The sequence below is a fragment of the Equus quagga genome, chromosome 12 (assembly GCF_021613505.1).
Source record: "Equus quagga isolate Etosha38 chromosome 12, UCLA_HA_Equagga_1.0, whole genome shotgun sequence".
NCBI classification, from domain to species: Eukaryota; Metazoa; Chordata; class Mammalia; order Perissodactyla; family Equidae; genus Equus; species Equus quagga.
In genome coordinates, this window is record NC_060278.1 from 17491131 (window position 1) to 17506111 (window position 14981).

Genomic DNA, 14981 nt, shown 5'->3' on the forward strand with positions numbered 1-14981 from the left:
AGCGGGAGGGAGGAATTTAGGCTAGCATCTGCGTGAATAATGCTGTTGCTGACCAAACTAGGATGAGCAGCAGGAAGAGTAAGCGATGGGACTCTGTCCCCACAGTGACAGCAATGGAGGAGAATCAGGGCCTGGCTTAGGCAATCGATTAGATGTTGATGTCATTAAATGATACCCAGAACATGGGAGGAGCAGGTTCTGAAACTCACAATCAACTGGTGAAATAATTATGCCACATATTGACGTTACTGCATAAATGAAGAATCTAAAGCTTGGGTCTTATAAGTGATCAAGAACCCAGGTATTCTACTCCTAGGCTAGCGCACTTTTCATAATACCGTGCTGTGACTTTGTTGTGATTCATCAGCTGTTCCAATCTATGAATTCCTGGGCCTAGAGGGTAAGCACCATGCAGGCAGCTCTATTATGAGACCAGACTAGCTCAGGGCCTGAGATGTATAGAAACACAGAATACATCCAATGCTAAAACTTAGGAACTTGACCAAGTAATTTTTATAAATTGGAGTACAAATACAATAATAAGGAAATGCTTATATACAACTGATTTATTAAAAACAATGGTGAATTTCAATGGCTGATTATTATAAAAAGTGTTTACCACAAAAGTAATTCCAAAAAAACTCTTTGTCTCCCTCCCCAGGGAATTCCTCAATTTAAAATGAATGGATATTCGTACAGCTAGTGTCTTGTGGGGTTCTTTATTACTTTATGAGAGATTTTCAAGAATATTATAACAGAATTACTAAACTCAGCTAGAACTATTCATATGATAACCTAAAATAAATCTTTAAATATTTATAATACAATGTTTAAAAGAAATTAATATATAAATTACTATAATCTGATAAATTTAATGTTAATATAATTTGAAAACACTATTCATGTATAGGAATCTATACTGCTAATGTCAGTTCCACCTTAACTATAAAATCTGAAAAATTCCTAATTGATGAATTTCAGTTAATTCATTTTTTAATGTTGAAAATAGAAACTGAATAGAATGATGGAAGTTTCTAATGTATGGCCTACCCATTGTCTATGATTAGAAAGTATAATTTATTACTTGAATTAAATATTTACCAAGAACTTTGGTTTCACACAAACGCAAAACCATCAATAAGAATGGTGCATTCACGTTAATATACTAGTTTATTCCCATATATGTAGATATTTTACAGGTTCATTTATCTTTTTTTATAGGATTCTTTTTGCGTCAAGGCATTACTTTTATGGAAGTCTTTTGAATATTAGAAAATAACTAGGAATGAAAAAAATAGAAAAATAATTCAGATTGCCATATATTTATTTTATTCTCCATATCTATATTTGAACAGCATCTTCCTCTCACATTATTCAGGTCTCTGAGTGCTTGGGTCCATACCAGATGTTTAATGACATCATAGGAAGGAATGATGTCACACTTTCAATATTATGACTTAAGTGCGGGCTTAAGCAAAAGGACCAGATGGCTGCAAGAGAGAAAAACCCTTGTTTAAATTAGACTTAAACCAGAAGTTGGCTCCCAATTGCGAAATGTAATTAAAACTTGATTTTTAAATACATTTCACAGTTTATACACCCTAGGAAGAGCTTTTTACCATATGAACTTTCCAGCTGCCACACAGCACAAAAGAGGGTGCGTTTTTCATGTAAGGCGACACACAGTTCAAGGAATGATGGTATTGAAGAGAGTGAAGATAAATCTCATAGACATGGCAATCCTATTTGTTAAAATGTCACATTTCATGGGAATGGTGTCAGAGTCATAAAAAATTGCTTTAGAAGAAAAAAATGCCTTGTGGAAGGTTTTGGTGGATATAATGTACTGGAAAGACTACGTGGCCAGTGCCCTCCTTTGCCCCGACATTGAGCTGGTCTGACCAAATGTCTCATTAAAGAGTGCAATTTGGGATACTCAACAAATATCAATTACCAGCATAACTTAATTGCATTTTATTCAGCACTATTTATGTATATTGAGAAGGTTTGCTACATTTCAGTTTGTCAAATGTTTGTCTAGACTTTCTATATCTTTTAAAACAGGTCCTGCAATGAAAGGAAATTCATGATAAACAATAATAGGGGGGATATTTGCATAATACTTTAAAGGTTAAAAATAATTTTTCTTAACCCCTTTTGACAGATAAGCAAAAGACTTGGAGTCTTAAGTGACTTGCTCAAGGTCATGCAACAAGGTCACACAGAACACAAATTAAGCAATGTGACCCCAGCACCACCTATTTCTCCATTGTCCCATGCAGACATAGGATATACATTGCCTGAATAAAAGAATAGTTGCCACCAACGTCATCACACAATTTCAATCTGAAATGTATTCAAGGTTTGTGTTTCTATGTCAGGGAGTACTCACTACAATCCAGTGTAGATTTTTCTGTAAAATTGAGCCACAGTCATACCCAAGTATATACAAATGTCCATGATAACTTGTTTAGAAGCATCTAATTTTTCTTATATTTTCCCATCGTCTGCCATAGTAATAATAGAAGAAATGTCATTGGACATTAGAAAATGGAAAAAGGGAAGTGTTATTAGTAAATATATATTTTTAAAAGTTTCCACTTGCTCATCAGGCCCCTACTTTGTTGCCTGAACTAATTTCTTTAGTTCTGAGCCAATATAACTAAACAAGTTGTCTTTGTTATTCATAATATGCACAATGTATATACTATACAATGCACACTCATTCTTCTCAGTGCATACTGTACATTATGCTCATAATGCATGCATATACATACTCCTAATAATAAAGTGTTAAGAAATACAGCATCGTACGCACAGGATTCTAAATGTTATAAACCGTTTCATGTGCATAGCATTCCAATCGTTCTTTTTAAAAACTGCTACCATACTACTATTTAAATATATAAGGATGTTTTGCTAAATTTCAGTTTGCCAAACATTTCCCTGAAATTGTTTTTGAATGCTTTCACATTAATTCACTAGTATTCATAGGAATTAAAAGTGTACTATTCCAAGCATACCAGATAATTATTTTGTGTGGCTTTACAAAGACAACCTTAAGGTTAAAAGTCACCATGATAATAATTAAGTAATCGTTTTGAAGTGATTTAGACAATGGGTCTTGCTCCCTACTACATCCTAGTGTCTGGTATATGGTAATTAGGCACTCAATAAATATTTGTCGAATGAATAAATGAATGAATGAAGTGATATTCCACTCACTCACTTCATCTAATTAAGAGCATGAAAAAATGTATCAAATTTGTGTCCTTTAGAGAGTTTGGTGAGTTTTGGCAGGCATAATCAGGGGTAAAAAGTATAAAATGTGTTGTTAGCCCACCCCCTGTGCTCTCTCTTTTCTTCTTGTAGAAATGCTTGGGTCAAATTCCTCTAACTTCCCCAGGGAGCAATTTTCAAAGAGAGAGATGTGCCATTTTCCTGCACTTAATTATCATTGTTCCCCAATCAAACTCTAGGCTCTGGATTTCCATCAAAGCCCTTTGGTTTGTTAAATAGATAGCCAAGCAGAAGGGAGATTGAGGCATAGCACCTGTCTATTGCTTTCCCAGGGACTCAAAGTTTAATCCATAAAGAGTTAGTACCCAAATACCTTCCAGCCATATTATTCTACCCAACTTTCCGTGGTAATGAAATAATTGCGCTGTCATAAAAATACCTACAGCTACCCTATAGTACATTCCAGATACGACTTCCTTGGAGATGAATGGCAAAAAGACTATGCCTGGGGTGTCTTCAATCACATATACCCTGTATTCGACTAGGGGCAGAGGCGGTGCTGTGATTATATGCCACTTGGAAATGCGGATGGAATTATAATAGGTAGCAAAATTATAATAAATGATTAAAAGGCATAAAGCCTTTGTGGATTCAAAGCCCAAACAGGAATACTTAAGTGCTGATGTGATTTTCCAATAAATGTTGACTTTGGGTGGCTGTAACTGTCAAGGGCAGCCCCCTACGATGTTCCCTAGAGCTAAATTCACAACAGTCAACGGGCACTTCCACAGGCCTGTATTTCTTAAGGAGAACAGATGGTTAGGGGAGGGCCGAGACACAGAAGCAGATTTATCTTGTCAGGCTGTTATCTCCAGGTAAATGACCTTAAGCAGGTCACAAACGGTCACATGACAACCATGTGGTTCAGAGGTGTCCTAAGGTGATGGCCATTCATTAACTCTTCCCTCTCTCAAGGTCCCAACTGCTTCTTTTGGATAGACATATGGCAGTTTTGTTGTTTTTGTTGTTGTTTGTGTGTGCGTGTACGTATTTTAAAATAAAATGCCTTATGCATGAATGCTGGTGATGATTTCTATACCTTCAAGAATACTTACTTGCTTCAGTGTGATTGTGGACATCCCGGAATATTTTATTTTGTATTCTCAAATGCTAGAAATCCTGCCTTTAAGAGGATAAATGAACAATTTTACAGATAGTCGGGGCTGAGCGTCGGTCCTGCTGGAGAGCCCAGTGTTCTAAAAGGGACCACAGGGCAGAGCCAGCACCTCGAATTGCTACCTCACCATCCCAACCGCCTGTGGGTTCAGAACCTTCCTTCTCCTTCCCACCCACCGAGGCACAGTGGGAGAACGAAAATGATTTCTCTGGGGTTTTTTTTTTTTTTTGGAGGCCTTGTTTTCAGGATGCTCTTCTTTTTCTGTGTGTCATCTGCGCATTTTGTTGCATGAAATACGTGCCCTTTTGTGATTTGTCCCCATTAGAAAAGCTGAAGTCCTTGCCCTTTCAGTACAGATCAGATTGTGTGTGCAACCCAGCAGCCCTCAGAGGGCCTGTAAAAGGCTGACCTCATCAAACGTCAGCCTGGCAACTCTCTTGCTGTGAACAGTCAGATCAAAAAGCTAAAGTTGCCCGTATCTGCCTCCCTGATTATTTTTTTTCTTGTTACTTTATTTGGTTTGTTTTTCCAAATGCACTACTTTTTCTAAAGCCATTTTTTCCCAGTTGCCTCTCCACTGAAATGTTCAGACTTCTATGTATTTCTTTTTCAGGCACTGGAACCCTGAATCATCCCTAAAATAGGGACAGAATGGGTGGCTGCTCTAGAAATGGTCGCAGGATTTTCTAGGATGCTCTGAGTTTGTCTGATGCCAGGTCAACCTCTCCATTCCATTCTAGAGGGAGGCACTGAAATGGCAGCCAATGAAAATCAGGTAATGCAGCTTTATTGTTTAAAAGAAAATACATATACATATGTGTGTGCATAGATATGTGTGTATATATATGTTGATTTTAGGAGCAAGGAATATACATATGTGTGTGTGTGTATATATATAGTTTGATTTTATGAGAAAGGATGTCCTACTGGGCTAGGAGTTAAAATTTATTTCACAATTTCCAACAAAAGCTTATTTTCTTTTCATGCCAAGCATAATTTTCTAATTTACCTACATGTCTAACTATAAACGATAGAGTTAGAAAGATTCTTCTCTAAGAATCATCGTGAGCCAGTTCAAGCAGTATGGCAGACGAAACATTCACAGAAAACCTTTCCAGCATAGTACATGTAAAATATTGAATAAAATGAAGGGGAAAAAAAATCATATTTTTAAATGCTTGGTAAAGCTGCTGGGAAAGGAAAGGACTTACTCACGGGGGCAGAAACAATACGAGCGCAGAGAAAATGAGGAGTAGAAGGGGACCTAGAGACAGCATTTGCCTGGGGGCAGGGGCAGGAGGTTAATGTGCCGAGAGAGAGAGCTGGGGCCTGAATAGGGCAGAAGACAAAATGGAGACACAGCCTCCACAGCACGTAAAGGGAGTACCCCTCCCACCCAAAGAGAACACTCAGTTGGATGGACTAGGTAAAAAGTTGGCCTGCAGAGGGAGTCTTTGCAGATTACATGTCTTTCTCAGCCTTGTCTTCTGGTGAAAGGGAGGCAGGTTGAGAAAAAAGTCTCCCCTGAGAATCCATAACCACAAGCCTACACTCACTGAGTTCAGGGGCCAGAATTCACAGCACCTGTGTGGTTCGAACCCCTCAAGTGAAAAGTTTAGTTTAAAAAACCACAAAAAGGGGGCTGGCCCCGTGGCCGAGTGGTTAAGTTTGCGCACTCCACTGCAGGCGGCCCAGTGTTTCACTGGTTCGAGTCCTGGGCACGGACATGGCACTGCTCATCAAACCACGCTGAGGCAGCATCCCACATGCCACAACTAGAAGGACCCACAACGAAGAATATACAACTATGTACCGGGGGGCTTTGGGGAGAAAAAGGAAAAAAATAAAATCTTTAAAAAGTCACAAAAAGACAAATACTGTATCAGTCCACTTGTATGAGGTACCTAGAGTAGTCGAATTCATAGAGAGAGATGGTAGGATGGTGGTTGCCATGGGCTAAGGAGACGGAGAAGAAAGAGCTGTTGTTTAATGGGTACACAGCTTCAATTTTGCAAGATGAAAAGAGTTCTGGAGATTGGTTTCACCACAATGTGAATGTACTTACTACTGAATTGTATGCTTAAAAATAGGAAGATGGGTAAATTTTATGTTGTGTGTATTTTACCATGATTAATTTTTTTTTAATTTGTAAAAATTTAATTTAAAGTAGCCCCAATTTCATAGTGCCCCCTAACTGCCCACAAGAAACAAACAAAACAAACAAACAAAAATCCAAGAATAAAACCCTCCAACCTATGACTCATAATCACTTCCAGGGAATCTAAGATCACAATAAATTTATTGTAATACAAGGATATAACCTCACATGAACGAGAGCCAGAAGAACTGACAAAATAAATTAATCAGAGAAAAAAGACAGAAGAAATTACATTTACTAGTTACAAGGTAAACATTGCATGTTTAATATTTTTTAAAGATTGAATTGAAAACATGTTGAAGGGAAAAGAAATTATCAAAATTAACCAAGCAGATTTGAAAAGTAACCAAGTAGAACTTCTAGAAAGAAATAAAACTATGGTTCTTAATATTATAAACCAAATTGATAGGCTAGGCAACAGATTGATTCTGCTGGAGAGAGAAGAAGTAAACAAGAAGATAGAATTGAAGAAATTATAGCTCCAAGATGCAAATGGATGGAAATATGAAGGAGATGTGAAGAGACATGGAGGACAGGTAATAAGATCCTCCGTATATTAAATTGGAGCTTATGATGCAAATAATAAAGAAAATGTGGATGGAACAATATTTGAAGAGACAATGGCCAAAGTTTTCCAGAACCAATGAAAGATACAGCCTCATAACCAGGAATCCCAAGCATGCACAATAAGAAGAAATTCACGCTGAGATAGACCACAGTGAAAATACAGAATAGCAGAGACAAACATGTTAAAAGTAGTCATAAAAAAAGGCATATCATGGCAAAGGAAGTAGAATTAGTTTCAGCTGGCTTATCAACAGCAACAATGTATGTCAGTTGAAAAGAATATCTTTAAAGGGCTTAGAAAAAACACCTTTTAAATAGAACTACCTATTCTCATTAATTACTATAAATTATCTATTCTATTAAATTATGTCTTATGAATGAAGGAATAAAGGCATTTTCAGAGATGTAAAATCTAAGCACTTATTACCAAAACAGACCTGTACTACAGGAACTTCAAATGATGTACTTAGAGAAATTCAGGGATAAAGATCTAAGATGCAATGGTGAGCAAAGAAAATAGCAAACAGAAACACTGACCATTTATATGTTTTATAATAATAAAATAATATCTAATCACTTGGATTTAAAAAAATCAAGTGGACACAACATCCTGGACAAAACAGCATATAACGTAGATGTTGAGTAACTGAAGTTGATGAGTCCTAAGGTTCTTGTATTACTAGGAAGGATGGTAAAAATATTTATTATATGTAAAATTTGATATCATAAATGTACATGTTAAATTTTCTATTACAACCATTAATAGGATAGAAATAGTGTACATACCTTCCAAAGGAATAAAGGGGAAAAATAGAATATGGAGGTGAAAAAAAAATCAATAAAAGAAATCAAGATAGGATAACAAAAACTAAGACAAAAAGAAAAAGTGGAACAAACATATCAGTAAACATAGTCAATGTAAATAAACTGAACTTTTCATATAAAAGAAGAGACTGTCTGATTGGGTAAAACCCAAAACCTGGTCACATCCTCCTTATATAAGACACATCTAAATTATAAAGACTAACACAAAAAGATTGGTATAGTTACATTAATATCAGTTAAAACATCCTTTAAAACAAAAAGCACTACATGAATTACTAGAGATAAAGCAGTTCAGTATATGCTGATGTAAATCTCAATTCACCAGGAAGATATAATAACTTGTGTGCATGTGATAATATAGCTTCAAGATATATAAAGAAAAAAATTGAAGTATGTACAACAGAAACTAAAAATCTACCATGATAGATTTTAACATATTCTCTTAGTAACCAATAGATCGAGCAGTCAAAAAATCAGTAGGAATGGGGTGGGCCCGGTGGCATAGTGGTTAAGTTCATGCTGTCTGCTTCAGGGGACTGGGGTTCACGGGTTCAGATCCCGGGCGCAGACCTGGCACCTCTCATCAAGCCATGCTGTGGCAGCATCCCACATAAAACAGAGGAAGATTGGCACAGATGTTAGCTCAGTGACAATCTTCCTCAAGCAAAAAGAGGAAGATTGGCAACAGATGTTAGCTCAGGGCCAATCTTCCTCACAAACAGACACAAAAAAATCAGTAGGAATATAGAATACCTGAACAACATGATTAATAACTGTAGTTTAATGGACGTATATAGAGCATTTATATAATAACAGCTGAATACAGTGTTTTTAAGAACCTAAGAAATATTTATAAAATTTAAAAATATGTATTATCTATACTCGTTTGTATGTATGACATACTTCACACTGTTTAAAAAGTATTTAAAAATCATCCTTCTTGATTAAGGTGTTATATGTATTCTCTATCCTACAAAGTAATATTATTAAATACATTATTTTAAATTCAAATGAAAATATCCAAGATCTCATGGCAAATGGTAGAGGCAAGATTTACAAGCAGGTGTTTCTGGGTCCAAAGATTCTATTCTTCATGCTATTATGCACCACCTCTATGAGCAGTATCTAGGGGCCCCCCTCTATTTTATCAGTACAACCAGAAGATTCTGTAAGACAGCCAAGTATTGATCTTGATACCCACCCAGTTGCCAGGAGAATTGCCTTTACTCTGATATTACTCAGTTTCTCCATTAATACTGGCTTGTCAATTCTGCCACAATTATAACTTGTTTAATTGTTTTTGCATAGGATTTTACAATATTTTTATTAAGTAGAAGCACTTTATCAATACCTTCTGTGGGATCATTAGTTTATTAAATAATAGATTGTCAGGTGTGATGATGAGGATTTATCAGTCTGTTAAGATGGCTTTATTCCAATATGCAAGATAGAAATAATTGTAAGGTATTATTAGATTCATTTGTACTGTGTTAATTCCTTGATCAATTCAATCAAAAGGCTAATGTCTAGCCTTTGCAACACTTAGGCTTCTTCATAAAATGACCTGCAGTCAACATCTGTATATTTAGTCAATTATTGTGCTGACTCCTCCCCATCTAATATAATGCGTAGGGGGTTGAGTGGTGGACCCCAAAAAGATATGTCCACGTTCTATCCCCCTGAACCTCTGGAAGTGACCCTATTTGGGAGAAGGGCCTTATAGATGTAATTAAGATCTTAAGATGAGATCATTCTGGATTATCTGAGTGGGGGTTAAATCTAATGATAAGTGTCCTTATAAGAAACAAAAGAGGAGAAGACAAAGACAGACAGGAGGCCATGTGAAGACAGTGGCAGAAACTGAAGTTATGCATCCACAAGCCAAGGAATGCCCAGAACAATGAGACAATGGAAGCAGCAAGGAAGAATTCTCCTCAAGAGTCTTTGGAGGAAAGGCACCTTGCCAACACCTTGATTTCAGACTTCTGGCCTCCAGAACTATGAGAAAATAAATTGTTATTGTTTTAAGGCTCCCAGTTTCTTTTCTTCTCTTTTCTTTTTGCTGAGGAAGATTAGCCCAGAGCTAGCATCCGTTGCCAATCCTCCTCATTTTTTGCTTGAGGAACATTAGCACTGACCTAACATCTGTGCCAATCTTCTGCCACTTATATGTGGGTCACTGCCACAGCATGGCTGATGAGTGGTGTAGGTCCATGCCTGGGATCTGAATCAGCGAATCCAGACCACCGAAGCGGAGCGCGCCGAACTTAACTGCTATGCCACAGGGCGGGCCCCTTTCGGGTTTCTTATAATTTGTTACAGTACTCATAGGAAACTAAGACATAATACCACCAAATAATATACCTATTACTATTATTTTTTATAACTGCATTTTCCAAAATTCAGATGACTCAAACCACCAGTCACAACAGCAAACCTGAACATTTATATTTGTGGTTTCCCCTTCCCTTTATATTTGCAGATAAATTTATTGCTCTAACTACTGGCAAATACTGAGCATGTGGAATTGGCAGCTACTGTGATGTCAGACCCTGAGACAAAGAAGTGAAGTAGACAGTGACACCTACTCTGAAGGGTTATGAAGGATTAAGTAAATTAAGAGAAATGACTCATACAAAACACCTGAGATACTATCTGACACAGAATAGAGACACAAAAATGGCAGCACTGACTTTTATTAATGTCTAATGTAAAACTTTATAAATACTACCTTCCAGGTAGTGAGTGGTTTTCTCCAGTTGACTGGTATGTCATTGACCTGGTGACTTTATTTATTTGATCATCCATAACCATTTGGTGGTTTGCACTGATTTGTAGTTAGTCTACTTACCTATCAAGGTGGGACATAACTGTCCTGGAGATGTCTGCACCTGCTTCTTGCAACACCTGGATAATCTGAAATGGTGCACTTGGATTCCTTCCAGGGTGAATGATAACAGGACAGCCAAGCTGAGCCTGAGCATGAGCTGTCGCCTGAAGAACCTTTCTTTCACTCTCGGTCAGAGGCCAGGAGCAACCAATTTCTCCGATAACGCCACACTTGATACTGGTTCCATCGGCCCCATGGAGAATTTCATTAATGAGGACACCAGTAAGCTAAGGAAGGGTGAGAATGAAAATATTTTATAGGGCCAGCCCCATGGCCGAGTGGTTAAGTTTGTGCGCTTTGCTTCTGCGGCCTGGGGTTCGCCAGTTCTGATCTTGGGTGTGGACCTACACACTGCTCATCAAGCCATGCTGTGGCGGCATCCCACATAGAAGAACTAGAATGTCCTACAGCTAGGGTTTACAACTATATACTGGGGCTTTGGGGAGAAAAAACCCAAACAAACAGAAAAGAGGGAGGTTGGCAACAGATGTTAGCTCAGAGCCAATCTTCCTCAAAAAAAAGCCTTAAAAAAAAGAAAATATTTTATAGACTGTGGAATTTATCAACCTAGAGTCACCACAGTGTGTGAATGAATTTATTCATTTAGTCATTCATTCTTTTAAAAATGTATTCATCATTCATTCAATTAATATTGGCCAAGGAGAAAGGCATTTTGCTGGCCAAATCTCAAATCCAACAAGTTATTCTAAATGAGAGATTTCATAATATCTTACTGTGATTATTTAAAAAGAAATTCATGGAATTAGGAAAGTCACTGTAGGGGAAGAAAGTGACTTATTGAAAGTACGTTCAGATTGAGAAAAAAATCTATAATTTAACCTGAGGAGTATCTTGAACATAAAAAGTCTGCCCTCGAATCTACATCATCTGTAGCAAGCAATTCTCTAATTCTCCCTATTTATTCTGTCCTTTACCCTCTACAGCATAGCAAATTCACAGCACACAATACTAATATTATATTTTTGGGTTTGTATTTATATTTACTGCTATGAGCAGTTGGAAGAATATGTAATCCCTGACATCAGGACAGTCTACAAATAATAGAAACATATAAAAAGGGAATGGCCTAATTGGAAAATAACACAGATAAAACTTTGAAATACAAGTTTTTTAAAGATCAACTGATTCTTTGCAAAGATTGCAGCTGACATGCTATGCCTATCAAAGAGGCAATGGAAGATACATACAAATATATACATATGTGAATAAACATGTATAAACACATATATGTATGTATAGAAAGAGAGCACAAACACATGCAAAACAGCTTTACAGCTTATTCTTTCCTTTTGTCCCTGAAAGATTTACTTCCTCCTGCCCATTCTTGCTTAAGCTCGTATTATGACAAAAATGGGGAAGGGATTTTCTTCCACCCCTCCTGTTTTGTAAAAGGAGAAAGAAACATATTCGCCCATGTGCCAAGTCTCTGCCTGCCGAGATTCACCCTACAGTGAATTTTTATTGCTGGTGATTATAAAATCCAGAAAGAAAATTGAGGTTGCATAACTGAAGCTTATAATGGAAAACTGAGGTTTACAAACACACTGGGGCACCACTATTGAGCAAAGATATGATATATACAAATCTAAGTATTAACATGTTGGGTTTTTTTGGTGGCTGGGGCACTAAGATCTCCTTCCTCGACACTTTCTCTTTAGGAAATGAAAAGTTCCTAATTTGGGTCTCAAGTGCAGATGTCTTTGCTAGCTAGCAAATTTCTGTAGCATGCCCAGCTACCTCTGAGCCAATGACATTTCCAAATGTCGATGACACGTAGGGACAATTCCATGTCTGAAGTTCTGGCTATTCTGAAATTAGACACAAATATTGTCAAAGAACTTAGGGCTTTTTACCTGCTCCACTGACATGGCTCTGGTCTCTGAAGAGTGAGTTGCATCCACATAAAACCCAGCTCCGGAGATGATATGGACGCCAGTCTCTTCTGCAAACCACTTCAGAGTCTGCACATCTCGGCTAATCCCGGTGGTTGTGTTCTCCACCAAGGCTCCCCCACCTTTGGCTTTAAAACACAACAGTTCTTCCTTTATAGCTTCCGTCTCCTGATTCAACTGAAGATTCTCTTTATGGGAATAAGGATTTTTCTGAATCCAATATAAATTTTTCATCATAATAGGTTCCTTAGAGATAACTTCATGAGACGGAGGCGGCGGGTAGTAAGAGCAGTCAAAGGTCATTGTCAAATGCTCATGGGTCAGAGTGCGGCCCAGTTCGTTTGGCTCCACAAGGCCCAAAACGGTTTGGACTTTCCCACTTAAGGAAGACATTTCTGATGGCAGCAGGAGATGATCTAAAAAGAGTGCTTTTTGGAAAAAAGAAAACTATAATCAGAAATTTAGCACACACATAAATTTTGTCCCTAAGGATGAGAGGCTGCAAACGTATACCCATGTAAGAAAGAGAATCAATGAAACTTGAGATACGATCTCTCTTATAATCCTGCCAAAGTCAGAGTCTGTCCCTTGTAAATTGCTTAAGTTCATTGCAACTCCAAGCAGCGTGCATGGTGTTAAATGTCCCCCAGCCACTTCCACTGGGACTCCTCTGCCTGATTTAATCCCAGACTCATCTCCTGGAAATATTTCTTGTTATTCAGTTCACATTTTTCTTCTGCTTAATATTATCTCATTAGTTATAGCTATGCTTCCTTGGATAATTCAAAAATAATCTCCATGAAAAAAAAACTTTTCATAATCAATAACTTATATCAGAACCAGGCATGTATAAAAACTGTTTCACTTGTCATTTTTCAGCTAAATTAAATATGCTGAGGCTATGGATTGTTCCATTACTCATTCACTATCCAAGTGGACAAACTTCTGTGGAAGATCCACCAAGTGCCAGAAATGGGAGCTATAAAGAGGCAGACGACAAAATCTCTGAACTTGAGGATTTCTACAGATTATTCCCTCAAAATAACTGGGGAGAGCACACCTATGCTTAATAATGAAAGAAGAAAAACAAAAAGAAACAAACCTTTCCACTCTTGACGTTTTATTTTGTCTACAGCACACTGTCAGAAATACACTTCAAAAATAGGCAAAAGCAAAAATTCTTAGTCATAATGAAAGTGACTAGGATTTATCGAAACTGAAATCTGCTCTCTCTAAAATGAGGAAATATCTCTCTGTTTAACCTCTGTTTCTTTCATTTGTAACACAAATTAAGTATTCACAAAGGTTCTGTCAGTGATGATAAGAACCCCAATTCCAGTGTTTCCATTTGAAAGCGCATTTCCTAAATGCAGGGATGTCGCTTGGAAAGAAAACGGCACTCCCGAAACTGCCAAAGACAAACACCTACATGGCCAAGAGCAAAACCACCAGCTTTCTAGAAAGAGTGTCCCACACAGAGCACCAGCCAGACACACTCAGAGGACAGAGAAAAAGGTGGACTGGGAAGTAGGTAAAAGAGTATCTTTCAAAGCTCTCAAATTGTCCCTTTAAAAGACATGCTGAAATCATTTTTCCCCACATCCCTTTGAAGGCCTTCTCTGACTTTCTGAGCATCAGTTTTCTTGTCTGTAATATTAGAATAACAATGCACGTTTCGTAGGCTGTCATAAGAATTAAATTAAATTAGAGACCACAGATAAAAGAGACTTGTAAATGTGTTTGGCACACAGTGCATGTTCAAAAAATAGTAGCTTTGTTAAGCTAGTTCTGGGAACTATTATGTATTTCCTAAGTAATTTCTTTTCAGAGGAAGTGCTTGATTAGAGAGGAGATCTTGTGAGGGAGCCATGGGTAGACGACAAACTTGTAATGGGTCTAGCGTATACATGAAACAAGGTGAAAACCAATCAGCGTTGGAGAAAAGAGAGTACTGAGCTATAGGCTAATTTACCTCAAGCGACTGCAATTATCTGGAACTAGGGTGTTTGATATATACCGTCGGCCCTCCATATCTAGGGGTTCCGCATCCGCAGATTCAACCAACCACGATGGAAAGGCTCATGGTGGTTGCATCTGTACTGAACATGTACAGATGTTTTTATTTTATTATTCCCTAAATAGTATAGTATAACAACTATTTAGAGCATTAACATTGTATTAGGTATTACAAGTAATCTAGAGATGATTTAA

General features: G+C 37.4%; 1 protein-coding gene across 1 annotated transcript in view; it reads right to left on the reverse strand.

Moving 5' to 3' along the window:
• PTER (phosphotriesterase related) overlaps positions 1-14981 on the reverse strand; it is a 56244-nt gene that overhangs the window by 13642 nt on the left and 27621 nt on the right. Inside the window, exons 2-3 of the mRNA XM_046678125.1 lie at positions 12732-13198; positions 10819-11084 (exon numbers count right to left, since the gene is read on the reverse strand). Of these exons, the coding sequence (XP_046534081.1) occupies positions 10819-11084; positions 12732-13163 (698 nt within the window). The 5' untranslated portion in view covers positions 13164-13198. The remainder of the gene's footprint in view (positions 1-10818; positions 11085-12731; positions 13199-14981) is intronic.